The 18,718-nt window shown below is 45.6% G+C and overlaps 3 protein-coding genes across 3 annotated transcripts; 2 read left to right on the plus strand and 1 right to left on the minus strand.

The window, feature by feature from the left end:
• Nucleotides 1–46: 46 nt before the first annotated feature.
• EBNA1BP2 (EBNA1 binding protein 2) lies at nt 47–4,739 on the plus strand. The gene is made up of 9 exons (XM_080623173.1): nt 47–152; nt 262–345; nt 570–727; nt 1,302–1,425; nt 2,782–2,871; nt 3,106–3,181; nt 3,435–3,525; nt 3,851–4,031; nt 4,366–4,739. The coding sequence occupies exons 1-9, from the start codon at nt 84–86 to the stop codon at nt 4,414–4,416; spliced, it is 924 nt and encodes a 307-aa protein (XP_080479299.1). The 5' UTR covers nt 47–83; the 3' UTR covers nt 4,417–4,739.
• A 215-nt stretch (nt 4,740–4,954) lies between these two features.
• CFAP144 (cilia and flagella associated protein 144) lies at nt 4,955–8,253 on the minus strand (the record flags this gene model as incomplete). The annotated part of the gene is made up of 4 exons (XM_080623277.1): nt 4,955–5,170; nt 6,220–6,323; nt 7,195–7,254; nt 8,121–8,253. The coding sequence occupies 4 exons, from the start codon at nt 8,251–8,253 to the stop codon at nt 5,105–5,107; spliced, it is 363 nt and encodes a 120-aa protein (XP_080479403.1). The 3' UTR covers nt 4,955–5,104.
• Nucleotides 8,254–8,468: 215 nt separating this feature from the next.
• On the plus strand, nt 8,469–18,466 carry PIF1 (PIF1 5'-to-3' DNA helicase; the record flags this gene model as incomplete). Its single annotated transcript, XM_080623254.1, has 12 exons — nt 8,469–8,951; nt 9,035–9,140; nt 9,218–9,343; nt 9,438–9,591; nt 10,115–10,229; nt 10,303–10,409; nt 10,819–10,958; nt 11,629–11,735; nt 12,527–12,614; nt 13,296–13,441; nt 14,367–14,558; nt 18,419–18,466. 12 exons carry the CDS (start codon nt 8,469–8,471, stop codon nt 18,464–18,466), a joined length of 1,812 nt encoding a protein of 603 aa, XP_080479380.1.
• Nucleotides 18,467–18,718: the final 252 nt, after the last annotated feature.

Genomic DNA, 18,718 nt, shown 5'->3' on the forward strand with positions numbered 1-18,718 from the left:
GTAGCAACAGCGGCCCCGGCACCCCCGGAAGTGGCGGTGACGGACTAGCACGTGGGCGGAAGTGGTGGGGTGGTGCTGGAAGCATGGCGCGGCGTGCGTCCGTTTCTGATTCCGGCTCGGACTCGGAGGACTCCTCTCTTTCGGACTCGGAGGTAAGCCCGCGGTGGCGGGGCCGGGGCGAGGGCCCTGTGGTGAGGCCTCCGCCGGCTGCCGCGGTGTAGGGCAGCCCTGCGGCGCGGCCTGACGGTGCCCTTTCTACAGCTGCAAAAGGCCTTCTTGAGGGGCGAGCTGAAGCCGGGGCTCAATGTGGTGCTCGAGGAGCGGCCGAAGCGGCGCAACGATGCGGTGAGCGGGGCCTGCGGGGCGGGACGGTGCCGGGTGCGGCGCAGAAGAGCATCCGCCAGTGCTGGGGCCCGGGGTGTCGGGGCCGGCTGGCCTGGAGGGTGCCAGCCTTGCTGTGGAGATTTGGGGGGAACACCTTAGAGGAGCGTTACAAGGTGTGATCTGGACATTCAGCCTGGGAGCTGGTTCTCTGCGAAGGTGTGTGTAGAGCTGTGCTTCTTTCGCAGGAAGGCCTGAAGCAGTGCCTGTCCGAATTCAGGCAGCATCTGGCTTGGGTGGAAAGGCTGGATGTGACTTTGGGCCAGGTCGTGGACCCTGTTTCGCAGACTGCTTCTAACAAAGACGCTGTTGACCCTGAGAATGATTTCCAGAGAGAAATGAGCTTGTAAGTGTCAAAAAGAAAGGTTTCTTGCAGGGTCTTGGCACTACTGCATGCTCGGGTATTGTGTTTCGCAGGTGTGCTGCCGACTGCCACACTGGCTGTCACTATGGCACTCTTGGGCCACATATCTTACATTTGATGGCTCTCAATGTTTTTAACAACAGTATATTTAACTTGTCAGTGGAAAGAATTTCTCTTCTCACAGCAGACTTCCATCTTTTACTGAAAAGTTTATTTAAAAAGTTCCTTGGTTGCATCACTGTGGTTTTAGCACAGGGTATGGCTTTTTCTTTGTGGGTTTGCTTTGGTGTTATTACAGTTCTCTTGTTTTGCCTGGCCTTTTATAATTCACCATACAAAACTGTAACTGGAAAGTAGGTAAATGTATATGTGCAAGATATAAGCATTAGTACTCTACTGGCACCTAAATTGCTTATAGTAGCATGGAATGTTGGTATAATTCTGGATCAATGCTTGCTAGACCTCCATATCTGCTAGTTTATGTGAGTAGAGTTCCTATTGGCTCTGTGAGATGCCCAATGCCAGTGACAGAGCTGGTGCTGTGCTGTCTCCCCAGTTACCGGCAGGCTCAGGCAGCAGTCCTGGAAGCCCTACCAAGGCTGCGTAAGCTCCAGGTTCCTACTAGAAGGCCGGATGATTACTTTGCAGAGATGGCCAAATCAGACCAACAAATGCAGAAGGTATGTTCAGTGAATAATGGCTTGCTGTCCTGTGTTATGTGTTGCTTTTAGCTGTGTTAGGGATTGACTTGAAGGTATGGTGTGTGAATGCTTCATCTCTGACAAGTGCCCGTGACAATAGTTGTGTTTGAAAGTTTGTTTGTGACAGAAATAGATATTTCAGTGCAGCGTGTGGGCTTCCATAATAGGTTGGAACATAAAGTAGAAAAGCATGTATTCTTTTCTACTATATTCTATCCTGAATGTATTTAATATTAAAAATGAAGGCCAATTCTCCATACATGTAACAGTGGTAGTGAAGTTGGTCATGTTTGTGCTCTTTGTCCCAAGACTGCAGTCAACTGTGACATTAACATGATACTTTTTACCTATTTAAGTAAGTATCACCCTTTATTGATAGTCAGCCTGTTTTGGCTCTTTGTGATTTTGAACTGTGTGTTCACAGCTGAATTAATCTATTCTGGGTAGTAAGGCAGATTGGCATAGAAAATAATTTTGTGAACTTGCTTTTTGATTGTGGTCTTTGTTCAAAATGGAAGCCTAACTCTTGTTTTAGTTTTGGAAAAGATACTACACTTTATAAGTTAAACATACATGAGCCAGAGGCTAATTTGGAGGTTCATGTATGACTTGGTCACTGTTTTGATGACTGAGAGACTCTTCTTAGAAAAGAGAAATGTTAATAATTAGGTTGTGCTGAAGCTTAAATCAGTTCTGCATATTACTGTTCTTTTGGTGGCTTCTGTTGGAAGAGCAGAGTTTTTATCTCTTAGTGGAGTCAGACCATGGCAGGGAGGTTGGAACTAGATGATCTTAAGGTCCTTTCCAACCCTAACTATTCTATGATTCTATGACTGAAGCCAGATTATCTGGGTTGAAATCATTGTAATCCCTTGTAATGTAGCATCTTTACAGAAACATTTGTGAACAGGGAGGGAATGAAAAAGATGTGGCATGGAAGGGTTGTTGACTCTTCTTCAGTGCTTTAAATGACAAGAAAGAAACTTTCAAATCTTCTATATAGACCATTGTAGACTGACAAGATGTGACAAGATACACTTGTTTTTTGGTTCCATTAGAGCCCATTATAAGGCTCTGTCTTGTCGCTAGGTTTTGTCTTTTTAATGAGATTTTGCTACAGATCAGTTCAGGAGGTTCTGTAATAGCTGTTCCAGCCTTCAGCTGTAAGAATATTGTGCTTTATAAAGCATTATCTATTGAGAGATGTTTTCTTTTTTTACACTCATTAATAGTTCACATATAATTATTGATTTCAGGACTGCACATCAACCATAAAATTCTCATATTTTCTTCTGCATTACTGATTAATGTTGTCTTTTCTGTTCCCCCAACAAGATTCGACAAAAGCTGAAGAGTAAACAGGAAGCAATGGAAAGGTCTGAGAAAGCAAAACAGCTCCGTGCAATGAGAAAATATGGCAAGAAGGTGAGGAGGAGCTACTAAAGTTATTTATCTATGTCAGTGATCTAGAGCCTGAGAGAGATTAGAAAGTGAGACTTTAGAAGGCTGGCTAAAATATATGGGATCTCTCTGGCTGCTTTGAAGGAAGTCAGAGCAAAAGATGAGATACCTTAGAAAAAAAAAAGTATGTGTGTGGGATGGGGGTGGAAGTGTGGGACACTACTAAGGGCAACACTAACATTCTGCTTCTAATCCCAGGTGCAAACTGAGGTTCTGCAGAGAAGACAAAAGGAGAAAAAGAATATGTTGAATGCAGTCAAAAAATACCAGAAAGGTAAAGTTCTCTAAGAGAGCAAATGTGTAGTGGGAGCAGCAATGTGTGAGCAAGTGTGTGGCCGTGTGATGTGTGGTGTCAATCTGTAGTGGTGGGCACTGAGCTTGAGAGGCTGCTGCTGTGCAGAATTCTATGCCAGTGAAAATCCTCCCAAGTAGGTGTTCTTCAGTGAGGGTGACTTGTTACTATTACTCGCTTAGACTGAAAATTTGTATTTCCTGTGGTGGTAGCTGTGATGTCTTCGCTCTTGCAGGTTTGTCTGACAAGCTGGATTTCCTAGATGAAGAGCAGACGTCATCTCAGGGGAATAAAAAAGGCAATGCAAATCAACGGACAAAGAAAGGGTGAGACCAGAAAGGAAAGAAATTCAAATGCAGAATCTTTGCTTTTTTTTTTTTCTGTCTTTTGGGAGATCATTTTGTGAAACGAGAAAGCTGTTCTGATTAATGTTTGTTGAAACAAGTCCAAGGTGGTTTTCTGGACCCTACAGAGGAGGAAAACTGTGGCCAGAGTGGAATGGAGACTGAAATGTGCTATTTTTTGCCTTTTCAGTAAGAGGGGAAAGGTTTATGATGTGCTGATGGAAGTCCATCAGCAGATACATGTGTCGTCTTGGGTATTCCCGAGGAAAGGACTATAGGCAATAATGCTGTTTGGTTGTTTTTTCAGACCAAATGCCAAAAGACGATACAAGAACCAGAAGTTTGGTTTTGGTGGGAAGAAGAAAGGCTCAAAGTGGAACACAAAGGAGAGTTTTAATGATGTATCCAGCTTCAGTTCAAAAGTGGCTCACAACAAAGGCCCAGGAAAAGGAGGAAAAGGAGGAAAAAGAGGAAAAAAGGCCCTCAATGTAAGCAAAATGTTGCATGCAAATGATCCTAGTTGGCTTTGAAGCCAGTCCTGGTCTGGGAGGGAGAACTGAGTATGTGAAGGGTGCCTTCAGCATCTGGAAGTGATACTGCCTGTCTTTGGGAGCTGAGCTTGATTCAGTTGCAGACAGAGTTAAGGATGGTGGTTTCGTATCTCAGCAGGGAAGTGAATGGGAGGAATTAGCAAGTAATGTTTGTTGCTATCTCTGTCTCCAAACGTCCCTCTCCAGAGTTATTGACAAGTATCCTTCCCAGGCTATTGAGCTAGAATGGGTATTGAGCACACGAAAAGAAATATTGTCCTTTTTTTTGCAGAAGAGACCTGGAAAGAGAGCAAGGCAGAAAATGAAGAGCCGGGCACGCTAAGAGGACTCTACTCCCCAGTGGAGTTTCTGTGTTTCTGTGTGTTGTAAGATGTGTTTCTGCTCTCATCAAGCAGCTAACCATGGAGCAAGCTGCATGCTTCCAAGTGGCAAGAAGAAAAGTGGAAACTAGTGCCTTATCACTAATTCTTACTGTCTGTTTTGTGGAAGGATTGTTTTCTACTTAAACCTATGGTGTGTGAACACATTAAATGGTTTGCACAGAACTAAGTTTAAATCATGTTTAGCTGTGTTATGAATGGTTGCTGAACCCTGCCCTTTGTTCCTTTTGTTCTGACAACTTTTCCCACAGCTACTGCTGACATGTACTTGGTAAACTTGAATACTGGGTCATGTTGATGGTCAGAATAAGAAGCCTGAAGCCTGTCAAGATGTTGAAGTGGTTTTTAGACTATTTATATAGATGGGTTTGGAAACAGCAGTGAGGCAAATGCAGCAATCTTACAAACAGGTTTATTTCTGTAACTATTGTCAGGCTGCAACTCTAGACAGACTGAGGTTCTCTTTTTCCTTTTCTCACATTCTCTCTTACCAGAAATGTACTAGACTCACCTAATGACAAGCAGGGCCTAATATGTTAGATGTCAGTAACTGCTTCTAAGTTGTGTGGCATTGCCACTCTACTACTGCAGGTTCTCAGACTACTCCTCCCCATGGCTTGTGGCAGCCATTTATTTAGTGACCTCAGTTCTCCGGCGTGGGAAGTAGAATCTGCAATCGGTATGGTCCATAGGGACCTGTGAAAGAAAAATGATGAATAGTCACGTGCTTTTACTAGAATTAGTAGTAGTAGTAGTCCCTCCTGAGAAGAGTGATGCAGTGTTCTTGCTGCCAAGAAATGCCCAAGTGACAAACAAGTAGGAAACTGCTTATTTGAGACTATACTGTTCACTGCTTCTTTATGGCAGAGCCTGGTGAAAAAGGAAAACTCTGTGAAACAGCATCATGAGTCCTAACTCTCAATTTAACTTACTTCTCTACATATGAATTTAGTTGCCAACATGAATTTCCTGCCAGTCTAATCCTACCAGCAGTATCTGGAAGCGTAAACACCTGCTGGGGATGTCTGTCTCTAGCCTTGTCATGAGTAAGTAGTTTACCCGAAGTACAGTATGAGAAGTTGCAGAAGACTCTTATTTTCTCATTTGTCCTGGTTTTCCTCTTAACAAGCTAAAGTTAATCAGGCCTTCATTTGCCTTTCTTGAAACACAAATCTACAAAGTCAGTTATTGTCACAGCTATTCATTTGTCAGATATGGTTGATGGTTCAGCTTGTTAATAAGATTTCTTTTCCTCCTGTTTATTCACACTTCCCCAAGTGAATACTCACTGGTGTATTCTGCCTCAGGTATACTTAGCTGAGTATTAATTTTACGGTTCTGCTTGCAATTTGTTTGTACAGCAGCACATTCTTTTTCATAGTACTTACGTATGTCACTTTACATTGCTCACTACGCCATTTCTTGTGGCAGAAGGCTTTAATAAACACCCATGACTATGTATGTGGCATTTGGCAGTGTGCTTGGGGTCAGCTGTGACTGTAGGTATTTTGCATGCAAGTTTCTCAGGGGGGTGTCTACTTTTTCTGTGTTCACAAGCCTGTGCCATTGTGAAGAGTCAGCTTAGGTGTAAATCCTAAAAGATTGTCGTCCATGAATAGCTGTGCTCATCGTACTCATTCCTGTTTCCCATGTTTGTCACAGATTACTTTCTTACATGAATATCTTCCACTGTGATGGGCTGAACCTCTGAATCCTGCAAAGATCTGAGTCCTTAAGCACCTTACCAAAGGTCTTGTGTTCCAGCCAATTTCTTGACTTTCAGTTTGTGGCTCTGAATATTTCTTCGTTGGTTCTAGTGCTGCATGGTGAATAAGATTCAGAAACTTTTCTGTTGGTTTAAGAGACACAAATACAAATGAAAGAAAGTATGCTTAAAAAACAGTTACTCATTAAGTGCATTAGGACATCTTAGTGCTGTCCAAGCGGTAACTAGAAAGCAAAGGTTGGAGGCAACCTCTGTGCTTCTGCAAATGGTGTTGTGATGGTGACATTTCTGCTCAAATTTATCTTGATGAAGTTTCTGTATTTGTCTGCCTATACTGTCCTGTTAATTCTGTCATCCCTTTCTGCTGTATTGTAGCATGTTAATTTTCTTACACCACATTTAGTATCAATCAGCGCTTCATGTTAGCTCTCATCTTTCTTGGTTGCCTGAGACCTGCTGCTTTCCCCTGTTTTGGTTTTCTCCTCTTTCCCCCCAGTCCTTGACTAGGGCAGGCCAATCTTAACTGACTGTTAAGGTTTTTAAACAAAATTGGCATGTTGGAAATAAGGGAGCACTTGCTATAGGGGTTCCTGTTACTACTGCTCTAAAGTGAGACTTGGCAGCCGCTTAAGCAGTTGGTGGTTAGGTAGAATCTGCAAGAACAGGCAACATGTATGTATAAAACATGTTTCTAGATTTTTGGTTTTTTTTCTGAATGAGGTTTAGATTCTCAAGCAGAATTTTATAGTATAACTGAAACAAAAACATAATTACATGAATGCAAGCTTGTACTCATAATGAAAAGTAATAGGAAAGGGCCTTAAACTGGAAAAAAACTGCCTTACATTTAACACAAGTGTAAATGATTTTCACTTTCTTACACTGACACAGTGGTGTTTCCACATGTCATTTTTTAGACTAATTGGAATTTTAAAATCCTCTTTGTTAGTAATTTTCTTATGTAATTATCACAAGCTGTTAAGAGATTTCTTACCATCTGCTGGCTCTTCTATATTATCATGCCATGACATAGGCTTCCTAGCGATCGTGTGAACTGGAAAGAAATGGTACAGATGAATTACTTTAATGTGAATGTAGCATCACAGCCAAGCAAGGCTGTCTGTCACTGCAAATGTTCTTTTTGGTTATTCCCTATTCTGGGCCCAGCTACTTCACTGAAGTTGTAAAGGAAGAACAGCATATGAGCAAAACAAAGTGAGTCAGAGACTTAAAGTCTAAAAAGGGAAGGGGGTTAAGGATGCTTAAAGGCCCTACTGCTTTGTGCTGCCGGCATTCACCACAGCAAACTTCCACTCTGCCCAAGAGGTGGCCCGCAGAGTGCCCAGTTTCAGGATGTTACTTTCCTTTCTTTTGGTTTTGGTTTATTGTAAAAGCTATACCTGCGTAAATCTATTCACATCACCCATCTGTCAGCACAGATTATGATATTATATAACTGAATCGACAGATAGAAATCAGCCTGGGAACTGAAGAAACATGGCATAGCGCTGAGGGTACCTACGCTATCTTAGCTCTGTAGTGTTTGCTCAGGATCCGTGGGTTCTGGATCCCAGATAGTTGCCTCACTTCTGCATGTTTAATAATGTACTTTCTAATATGGGCAAATTTGTCAAGCTGCTGATCTGCCTTTGGGGGTGCAGATTGTTCACTTAGGCAAAAGAAAAGTCCACGGGGTTGCCCCTTCCAGCTCTGCCCCTCTCACTGGCCTATGCTGGCTTTCTCGGGTGAAGCTGCTTGTCTCTGACGTGGAGCCTGTTGCTCCACGGCCTGCCCCGGCCTCACCGTGGGCCGGCCGGTCCGCAAGCCTTCCCTCAGTCCCACTCGGTGCTGTGCTTGTCTTGCCCTCGGGGCGTCACGCCAGTTCTCTGTGACCCTGGGACCGCCCGTGCGCCGCCTCACCTGGTCGGAGCGGATTCACGCTGTATTCCGTGTGCAGCCGCTGGCACTTCAGCTCCTTCCGCACCCGCTCGCATAGGAGCTGGTTCAGCCGCACTGGGTCCAGCGGTTCCTTGTTCGGGCTGCGGGAGGCCATGGTCCCCTGGGGCTGTGCAGCGTCCCGTAGCCTGGCAACGCATCACGTGGCTCCCGATGAGGCTGCTGATTGGTCTGGATGGTGCTCCGCCTCTTTCCTCTAACCGGTTCCCTTCCCGTTTCCCATTGGCCTCCGAGTTAAAGCCCCTGGCGCTGATTGGCGGCGGCAGCTCGCGGCGAGTTTGAACGGCCGATGCCGGCAGCGATAGCGGCAGAATGGAGGACGCGGAGCTGCGCTGCACGGTGGTCGTGGAGCAGCCGCTGCCAGGGGGACAGGCCCCGCGGCGACGCGTGATGCGGAGCGCTCTGGTGCTGTTGGGCCGCAACGAGCTGCGGCAGCCGGTGCTGCGGGTGGTCGCCGGCAGCGGCGGGGCGATGGCGGCCCTGAGTTTCGTGCTGGCCGGTGACGGCGTGCGGCTCTTTAAGCGGTTCGCGGGTGAGGGTCGGGCGGCGGTGCGGGTGGGGCCGAGCGGCGCCCAGGTCCTCCTCTCCGACTGCCCCCCAGACACTCTGCGCCGCTTCCTCCGTCTCCTGCGGGTCAAGGTGGCAGCCGGGCCGCGGGGCACTCCGCGTGTCGCCCGCCTGCTGGACCGGCCGCAGCCGGCCTTCTCCATCATCAGCCCGCTGCAGGAGCGGGACATACTGCGCGCCCCAGGCCGCCTTCGCGGTGGCGAGGCTCAGGGGGAGCCCCCGGTGGAGGTGAGTCTTGGGGCGAAGGGGGATGGCTCCGCGTACTGGTTCTGGTTACCTGTCCTCACGGTGCTCCACCGCCTGTCCTACAGGTTCCCCGCGCTGAGAGGCGGCCCTCAGCAAGGCTCTCGGCGGAGCAGGAGGCAGTGATGGGAGTTGTGAGGAGCGGGAAAAGCATCTTCTTCACCGGCTGCGCAGGTGAGAGGAGCAGGCGGCTGTCACCGGCTGAAGGCCTCGGGCATCACCACTGACCTACTGCTTCTCTCTCCTCCAAGGAACCGGGAAGTCGTTCCTGCTGAAGAAGATTGTGGGCTCCCTCCCTCCGAAGACCACTTATGCTACAGCCAGCACAGGAGTGGCAGCTTGCCACATTGGTGGCACCACTCTCCATGCTTTTGCAGGTGATGGTCTGCCTGACAGTGGGTCTGGGAGCTCTTGCTCCCTTCCTAAAGAATCAGGAGTTTCCCAAAGCTTCACTTTCCTCTCTTCTGCCAGGGATCGGCTCTGGGAAGGCTCCGCTGGAGCAGTGTATTCAGCTGGCAGAGAGGCCTGGGGTGCGCCAGCACTGGCTGTCCTGCCAGCACTTGATTATCGATGAGATCTCAATGGTGGATGGCAAGTTCTTTGACAGGCTGGAGGCAGTAGCAAGGTGAGCAGTTGTCAGGTCAAACAACTAACAGAAGCAAATTTTACTAAATAACCCAGCTGCTCATGAGAATGGGTGTAAGATAGCCACTGGCATAGGGCTGAAAGGAAGCATGAAATCATAGCCAGCATCTGAGCAGATCTTTATCTTTAGATAGGATTTGCTCATGTCCACATTCCCTGGGTTTCCATCTTTGGAGCTAAGTGTTGCCTGTAGAACCAAGTTTGGAATCCAGCTGTCTGTGCTGTGCCCAGCAGTTCTATCTCACAGAGAAGCAGCTGTAGTATAACAGCTACTAAAGAGCCAAGTCTGGTAATGATGTCTGGGTGGGTAAGCAGAGCACACTTAATGTCTTGTGGTAGCATTGCTTAATTATTTGAGCTTTACTGGCACAGCAGAGGAGAATAGAATCATCTTTTACTGCAAGCGGAATATGTTTGAATATACTTACAAGCAAAGAAGTAACTTCTGAGACATGACTCTGTCCAGGAGGGCATTCAGAACTTCTCTCTTTTCTCCTTTTCAGGGCAGTCAGAAAACAGGATGAGCCTTTTGGAGGAATTCAGCTAATCATTTGTGGGGACTTCTTGCAGCTACCCCCAGTCTGCAAGGCTAATGAAGAAGCCACATTTTGCTTCCAGGTACAAAATTGTCCCTAAACTCTTTCTCATGCTTCAAGTTTGATTCTTTTATAACAAGAGACTAATTTGCCAGGCAAAAAGCTGGAGGAAATGCATCCACGTAAACATGGAGCTGACTGAAGTGCGGAGACAGACTGACAAGACCTTTGTCTCGCTCCTGAGTGCAATCCGTTTAGGCAGGTGAGGAGAAATTAGTCTCTCTTTGTATTCCCTGCTTCCTACTGATGAAGCAGAGGAAAGTGGGTTGGTTAGTTCTCTGTGCTCTGTCATGGCTGGGGGCTATAGCTATAAATCCTTTAGTTAATGTAAGGAGGCTTCATATATGCTGCTCTGGTAAGGAAGGACCCTTTCTAGGGTTTCTTTTTGCAATTTCTGCTAGGAATTCAATAGATCCCCAGATGGCTGCTTACAGGACAGGGCTGGTTTCACGCAGTGGCAAAGCTCTCCATCTTTGTGTGGTTATCTCTCTCTGTCCCCCTCTCTAGAGGCCTGGGGCCTGCACAGCCTGATCCAGCTGTGTGTAGGTTGCTGCTGCTCATGACCTCTTCCCAATCACTTTAAATAATAATCCCTTTTTCCTGGTTATCAGGTGCACAGAGGAGGTTACCAGACAACTGATGCAGACTGCTGATAACAGGTCTGAGCGTGATGGGATCCTGGCCACGCGACTCTGCACTCATAAAGATGATGTAGAAATAACTAATGAGAGACGCTTGCAGCAGCTATCAGGTGAACTCCTTGGAGGAAACTGCTGGCTTTGGGGCTGAGCTCTGAGTGGGTGCAATGGGGATACCGTGGTGCCAGGAGGAACCCGGTGTTATGCCATGCGCAGCAGCATCAGTCTAAGCTGTGTGTGTTGGAGTTGAGCTGTCTGGGGAAAAACTTCACAGCTTTTTGCTTAATACGCATCGTTACTTCTTGGTGTGTAATAAATAGCTCATTGCTTGCTGTGAGGTAGACCGGGTTATTTATTGCCTCCATACTCCTGGTTTTTCTTTCTCTAGCCTCTTAGAAAGGCTATTCTCTACCCAGTCAGAGCTTGAATTAAAGGCTATTTCATTTCTGCCTCCCTGTCTGGCCCTAGGATTCTTAGTCCTCTGTGGACATCTGGTGTTGGCTGCAAGTGAAACTGGTCACTTTCTCAAAATGGTGATTGCTCAGTTCTTTACTGCTGGCTTTTGATCCACAAGCCTTCTCATGCTCTGGGAATTATGGTGGGAAGAGAGGCATAGTGAACTTTCTGCTGTTAGATGTGACAAGGTTTGTGTGAAGATGTTCTACCAGCAGAACACAATGGATATTAAAAGAGGAACAGCTATTTGAAATAAATGCTGAGCATCTTGTGATGCTGGGTAGAGTGTGTTAAATGGTTACAATTTGTTACGTTCTTCCTTAATAGGAGAAGTGCACGCTTTTGAGGCTTTGGACAGTGACCCGATGCTAGCGAAGTTAATTGATGCTCAATGTCCTGTGGGTGGTAGAGTTGAGCTAAAGCTTGGAGCTCAGGTAGGTGTGTGCACATGTTTGTGAAAGACCAGCAGATTAAACAGCCTAAGAAAAATAAAGGAATAGCAGATAAATGCATAGAGTAGATTGTACAGGATCTGCATTCTATACATTAGACTGGCTATGCCAGGCTGACAGATGACTCTATCTCAATATTTGTGTTCTTTCTGCTTTGAATCTTATTCACAGAATTAGTTTGATTAGAGTCGAGGTCTGTGTCTCATAGACAGTGGTGACTGCTATGACTTTGATGCACATTTCCAATTAGGTTTAGGTTTCAGGAAGCAGAGGACAGGCAATCCTTACCTGCAGTCTCAGCTCCAGGTACAGTAGCCCTCCCGACCTGAAAGGGTATGGCACAGCTTGCTAAATTTTGCAGGACTGGGCACCTTGCTGCAAGCTAGGGCTGTTGGAATGGAAAGGATTGTGCCTAGCAGCAGCACTGTTTGCCTCAGGAAGTTATTCCTTAGGTGTTTCCAGAATCTATGTCTAGGCTGGTTGGTGTTCAGGGAAGGACAATCTGTTCCCTGGACCTGAGCTCACAGCTGTGGGCAGAAGCAGCTCAAGTGAAGTGTTCAATGTTGCAGAATGATGTAGTTACCAATCCTGGGAAGAAAGGCTGTGAAATAATTTCAGTCAAATTGGAGATGGTGCCCTAGCCTGCAATAGGATGATGTGGCCATGGCCATACCAGCCTGCTGTGCTTATGCCTCCTGGCTAGAAGCTTAGCTGCAGGTGGCTGAACAGGCTATAAAGCCAGTGCACTAAGGGATTTTTCATTTTCTCTGTAGGTGATGCTAGCTAAGAATCTGGATGTGTCTCAAGGGCTGGTGAATGGGGCACGAGGAGTTGTTGTAGGATTTGAAAGAGAACAGAAAGGTAAGTAAGCTGTTTGGCCTTGTGTTGAAGGAAAAGGGTGGGGGGGGAACCCCAAATAACTTATCATCGACAGCTGATGATTTGTTAATTTTGTTTACTGCTTGGTAAAAATAATTTCAGGGAAAGCAGGGAGGAAGTCTTTTCTGCAGTGAGAGGCTTGGGGCTCTTATAAGCTGTGATGTCATGTGCTGTACCAGTTGTAGCTATCTGTAAAGCCTCTTGTGTTTACTTTCCTTTATTCTCTATTTGTGTATGCTCATTTATGTTTCCTGTCTGTTCTGTTGAAGAAAGTCTTGGTGTGTTTTTTTTACTTGTTTGTTTTACTTGGAGAGTAATGTTCTACTGCCTGCAATGTGTATTTTTCTCTGCATCTCAACTGATAAATTACTTGACTCCTCACTTTAATTCTCCGTCTTAAGTGGGTCCCAAATGTAATTTCAGGACATCCTATTTACTGTGTGCAGGTTTAGTTTTTTTTGTTTGGATGTGATTTTTTTGTTTGTTTGTTTCTTTTCTTTTGTTTTTGGTGTGGAATTTTTTATTTTTTTTATGTACTTCTAAAATTCATGAAAGACTGACGTGGGGGAGGAGGAAAAACATAAGCAGTGTTAGGCTGCTGGCTTCCTGACAGTTGCGTGTCAGAACTACATCCCTGTTTCTTTCCTGCTTCCACTCCTACAGGGCTCCCTAAGGTGAGGTTTCTCTGTGGGATCACACAGGTCATAAAAATGGAGAAATGGATCTTTAAAGGACCATCGGGGGTTCATCTGACTCGTCAACAGTTGCCTTTAAAATTGGCATGGGCCATTTCCATTCACAAGAGTCAGGTGGGTGTTTTTATACAGCTGTGGATAGACTTTTACACCATCATAAGACTTATTTCATGGGTGAGCTTCCATTTCTGGTAAAACAAGAAGGAAAACTGACAGTCCCTTGTTGTGGGGGACCTCTAGAATATGTGTGTATTCTCTGCAGAGAAGGCAGCACCTCTTCTGCTTGTGATACTTGCCTATAGGGTCAAGGATGGGCTAGCAATACTGTTAGAGTTTCCATTAGGGTGCTCTCATCTGCATAGCTGGTGTTAGACTCTAAAGCAGTGGTGTTTACCACTGTGGGCTTATCAGAGGTAGTGTTTCCCTGATAGTCATCAGCATGAGTGACCCTGAAGTTTGCAGTGTACCTGAGCAAGCTGCAGGAGTCACACCTGTGCATCCTTGGTGGTGTGCATTGCTGTTTTCTCAGTGTAACTAATACAGTTCCTACATTTTCAGAAGGCTTCATACACTTGGAGATCTGTGAGTTCACATGTGGCTGTTTAAACCAGGTTATGCTATAAATTCTGCTCCCTCCTGGGATGTCTCTGGGTGCAAACAGGGCTGGCCAGGCCTAACCCAAACTCTGTCTTGGATACCTGAGGACTGCTTGGGCGTGGTGGCTGCTCCAGCTAACTACTGGAAGTGAAAATAGCAGGATTCATTATAGGAGATTTGTGGAGTTTCACATGAGAGTGGAGTCAGTTAGGTGACCCTACTGTCTGCTAGCAGTTTCATGACAGTGGAAAACCATCATTTTCTTTTCACTGATTCCCATCTTTTAATCAGTTACCTAGTCAAACAAGAGACTTTGTTTTTTTAATCAAACCTGTACACCAAGGATGATACCTTTGACAGACTCACAGGGCAGGTTAGTGCTGATACAACACAGTGTTCTTTGTTCTGTAACAACCTTCTCTGTGTCCTTCTTCTTTGATAGGGCATGTCTTTGGATTGTGTAGAAATCTCCCTGTCTCGTGTCTTTGAAAGTGGGCAGGCTTATGTAGCTCTTTCCCGAGCACGTAGCCTTGCAGGTCTCCGTGTTCTGGATTTTGACCCAAAAGTAGTGAGAGCCGATCCTTCTGTGTTGCAGTTCTATAGACAGCTGAGACGTCATCAACTTCTAACCCAGGTAAAGAAAGAAATTTCATGCTAGCAAAGCCTGCCTAGTGCAGGTAGGATGAGAGATGTTTGTGCAGAGATGCTTCTTTTTCTTTTCCCAAAGGAACATCATTCAAATTAAAACTTGTAGTAGAAGGAGAGATGAAACTGCACAGGGGGAATGTGGTGGGGCAGCTCTTGGTGCAAAATATCTATTGTAGTGTTGGGATTGTATAACACTGCGCGGCCCTGTGGGTAAAAGGGTTGGTTGAGATTTTTCGTTCTTCCCTTGCAGTAAGGACTGAAGGGGAAATGGGCACACAAGAAATCATGGGAAATCTCCCCCTCTCCACCTCTTCTGTTAATTTGTATTTCTCTGCCCTCTCTTCCCCCTCCAGGATTCACTAAATGATAAGGAAAACTGAGAACTGGAAATGCAGCTGAGAATGCTCTTCTGGCCTCTGTTGAGGCATCAGCACAGACTGCTTTGTTGCAGCAATCATGCTATTGAGTATATTTGCTAACACAGATAAAGTCAAAGGAATTTTTTTTTAGATGTTTGCTTCATTCAACTGACTCTGGATGCGTAGAAATATCCTTGTCCCATGTCTCTGAAATCTGGGAGGCTTCTGTAGCTCCTTTCTGGGCCTACAGTCTTGAGCACTTCTGTGTCAGAGATGAAACACTAGCAAACAAAATGACTGAACAAGGTGTGCCTGAGGGACCTTCTCAAGGTTCTATCCTGTCTGCCTAGTTGTGTTTTATTCTCCACATACACAGACTGAAACTTGTATGACTTTCTTCAAGTATACAATGATTGAGAGATGGAAGGAGTGTGTTCTGTTTGCCTGGATGGAAGCACCTGTTCACAAGCATTGCTGCCACAAGGGAAAACAGTGTTGAGTATCTGGAATATGTGCCTGATTCTCCTGCAAGTGAGGAGCTGCCAGGAACTGGGCTATCACTTTATAGGATGCTGGCGTGTTCTTGCCTTCCAGATGCTTAATGCCAGGGTGCTTTGCATAACTTCCTCCACAAGCAGAACTGTAACAGTTATACATTGCCTATTATGCTGATACATAGTCTTTTTATTAGTCTGTTGCATGCAATAAGATTCATTTTTTATTTTTTTAACCTTCTGAGTTGAGCTGGCACTGTTTAAAAATAGGAAGAAGTCCTACATCTTATACCCATAATTATGGAACTACAAGAATCCTTAAGATGTATTACCCCATTAGATAGAAGAGAGTGAGAGGATATGGGTGTTGGCAGGAGCCCCTTCTTGTTTAAACACATGTGGCATTCTGAAATGGGAGGGAGTTTCTGTTGGAAACACTGTCTGACTAATAAGGTGGAAGTTGAATGTGCAATAGGGAATAGCCAAGGACATGTGAAGTGAGCTGGAACTTCACCTGTTTCAGCAAAACCAGAGATGAGGACTAATGTACCGTCCTTTTGAAGTAAAGGAGAAGCTTTGGTCTCTGGGACATTGCTTAAAGCTTAAGTAACTTGTGTATTTTTAGATGCTTAATGAACAGGAATAATGTAAAATATCAACATCCAGCTGGAACTCACCTCTGCAGTTGGAGCAAGTTGAAGGCCGCTTCTCCGCAGCTACTGTTAAAGCCATGGAAGGATGTTGAATAGCCAGGGGGTAACATAACAGAAAACAGCCTTTGGTAGGATTTCAAAGTGTATTTTGTAAGTTTCATTGTTTTTTGTGTTTTGTTTTGGTTTTTTTGTGGGTTTTTTCGTTTGTTTGTTTTTTTTTCCTGGGCTTGAGGGGTAGAGTTTGGAGGAGGCAACAGCAGAAGGCAGAAGCATGAGAATTGTTCTGAGGTGTTTACTCTAAAAAGGAGTTCTTAATGTATCAATATGTTGCTTCTTCAAGGAAGTTTGTTGGGGAGCAGGTGCAAGTACCTGAGTCTGGAAGGTGAGACCCTTCCTCTCACTGCAGGCTGTTCGGGCATCACTTCTGCTCTTTCAGATTCTGTGTGTCTGTAAATTTTTCTTTTATTTTTATTAAACACCTTCCACTCCTTTGAACTGGAATTAAACTCTTAGTCCACCTTGGGGAATAACTGAAACCTGACCTTCCATGCCCATATGGAGTGCCTGGAAAGGAGGGTGCTGACATCCTAAAGCAGCATTGCTTGGGCAGATGTGTACTGAGGTGTGATTCCTTGGCATGTGTCTCCCAGAGCCTCTACCAGACCTGGGTGATGGCCTGCCTCCAGCCAGCCTGCAGGCTGTGTCTGCTCAGCACTCAGTTGGGGTGGCTGTGAGCTCAATGCTGCCCTTTCCTCCTGTGACACCACACATGGCATGCAGCTGTGACAGGCTGACAGCCTTTCCTTCAACATCTCTTGTTACCTCAGTTGCACATCAGCTCTACCCTGACAAGTGTCATCATTGTGCAACATTCTTGTCATGTCACTGTTCTGCGGTGGGTGCCCTGGCTGAGCCTCTATGCTGTGCCACTCAATGTTCCTGCATCATTCCAGCTGGGCTTCATCGTGCATCCTTGTCGTGGTTTAAGCCCAGGCCGTAAATCAGAACCACGAAGTCCACTTCCCCCCCCACCTTTCTTCCCTCCGCTTCTGGAGGGACAGGGAGGAGAATCGAAAGAATGCAGCTCCCACGGGTTGAGATAAGAACAGTTTAATAACTAAGGTATAACACAAATCACTACTGCTACCACTAATAGTAATAATGATAAAGGAAATAACAAGCAAGAGAATACAACCGCTCACCGACCGGTACCTCAACCCCACCCTGCCATGATCCAGCCCTTCCGGGAACTCTCCGTTCTACATCCTGGGCATGACGTGCTGTGGTATGGAATACCTCTTTGGCTAGTTTGGGTCAGGTGTCCTGTCCCTGCTTCCTCCTGGCTTCTCCTCCTCCCTGGCAGAGCATGAGACTCACAAAGTCCTTGGTCAGGGTAAACATTCTGACCAGCAACTGAAAACATAGGCTTTATCAATATTTTTCCCAGGCCGAAAGTCAAAACCACAGTGCTGCACCAGCAGAAAAAATGACTGCTACTGCTAAACCAGGACAATCCTCCACTTCTGTTGTGGGTTGAGATTTTGCTTTCATTCACATTGTCCTACAGACCAGCTGCTGACATCATGTCCCTCTTTCCCTTGTGCAGGTGATCGGAGGTTGTGGGTGCCCTAACTGTCAGGGGCAAGGTTATATATGAAGGAAGGGGGAAGCCTAATGAGTAACCTAAAATCCCATATGGCCAGTGGGCTGGACTGGGGCCAGTTAGCACTCTTGTAGGTTTTTAGAGATGGGATGCTGCAGTGTAAGGGCTTTGTATTGCATTGGAGGTTGACAGGTGGGGTCTTAAATGCTTGGGAATGATAGAGTGAGTTTTATTGTTGGGGTAGACAGTAAAGAAGAAAATATGGCAGGCACTTCCAGTTACACACAATGCATTTATTGACGGATTATGTAATGATAATGAGATAATGCAGGTTCAAATCCTTTAAGATCTCTTAAAGAAGTTCCTGTATCACTGCAACGACAAGAAAATTTCAAGTGTAAGAGTGTTGATTATGTACCATGCAAATAAACTTAATTCTGATCTTGTGAAGCAGCTTATTTAACTGCAGCATTCATGGGTTTAGGGACTGACATATTTCAAGTTGTACAGGGGTTTTTTTGGTGCCAATGTGAGGTTTGAGATAAAATGCTAAACAGAACTCAAAGCTGGAAAGGGTAATAAATATTTCATGTTGGTATTAAATGTACATGAAATATCATGGTTGCCTTCTTGGAGGTGGAGCAGTGGGAACAGAATAGCAATGGCTTTTGAAGGGTTGGCAGCTGTCCTGAGGCCAAAAGGGGTCCATCTGTGTAAATTTTGGATGTTCTTGCTAGCTTCCAGCTAAAGCAGATGTAGGGCTGAAGCTGAAGACTGCTATTTAAACCCTAAAAGGAGCTGTCAGGACAAATCTGAGCTGTCAGGTTCTGTCATGGCTTCCTGGCAGTTGATATAGTGGTGAGGTCTTTTTTTAATGGAACAATGTTTCCATATATATAGATTAGCTGTAAGAAAATAATTCTTCACCATGAGGGTAATGAGACAGTGGCACGGGTTGCCCAGAGAAGCTGTGGCTGCCCCATCCCTGTTCAATGCGAGGCTGGATGGGGCTTTGAGCAACCTGGTCTACTGGAAGG

Source organism: Psittacula echo (assembly GCF_963264785.1).
Source record: "Psittacula echo genome assembly, chromosome: 7".
Taxonomy (NCBI): Eukaryota; Metazoa; Chordata; class Aves; order Psittaciformes; family Psittacidae; genus Psittacula; species Psittacula echo.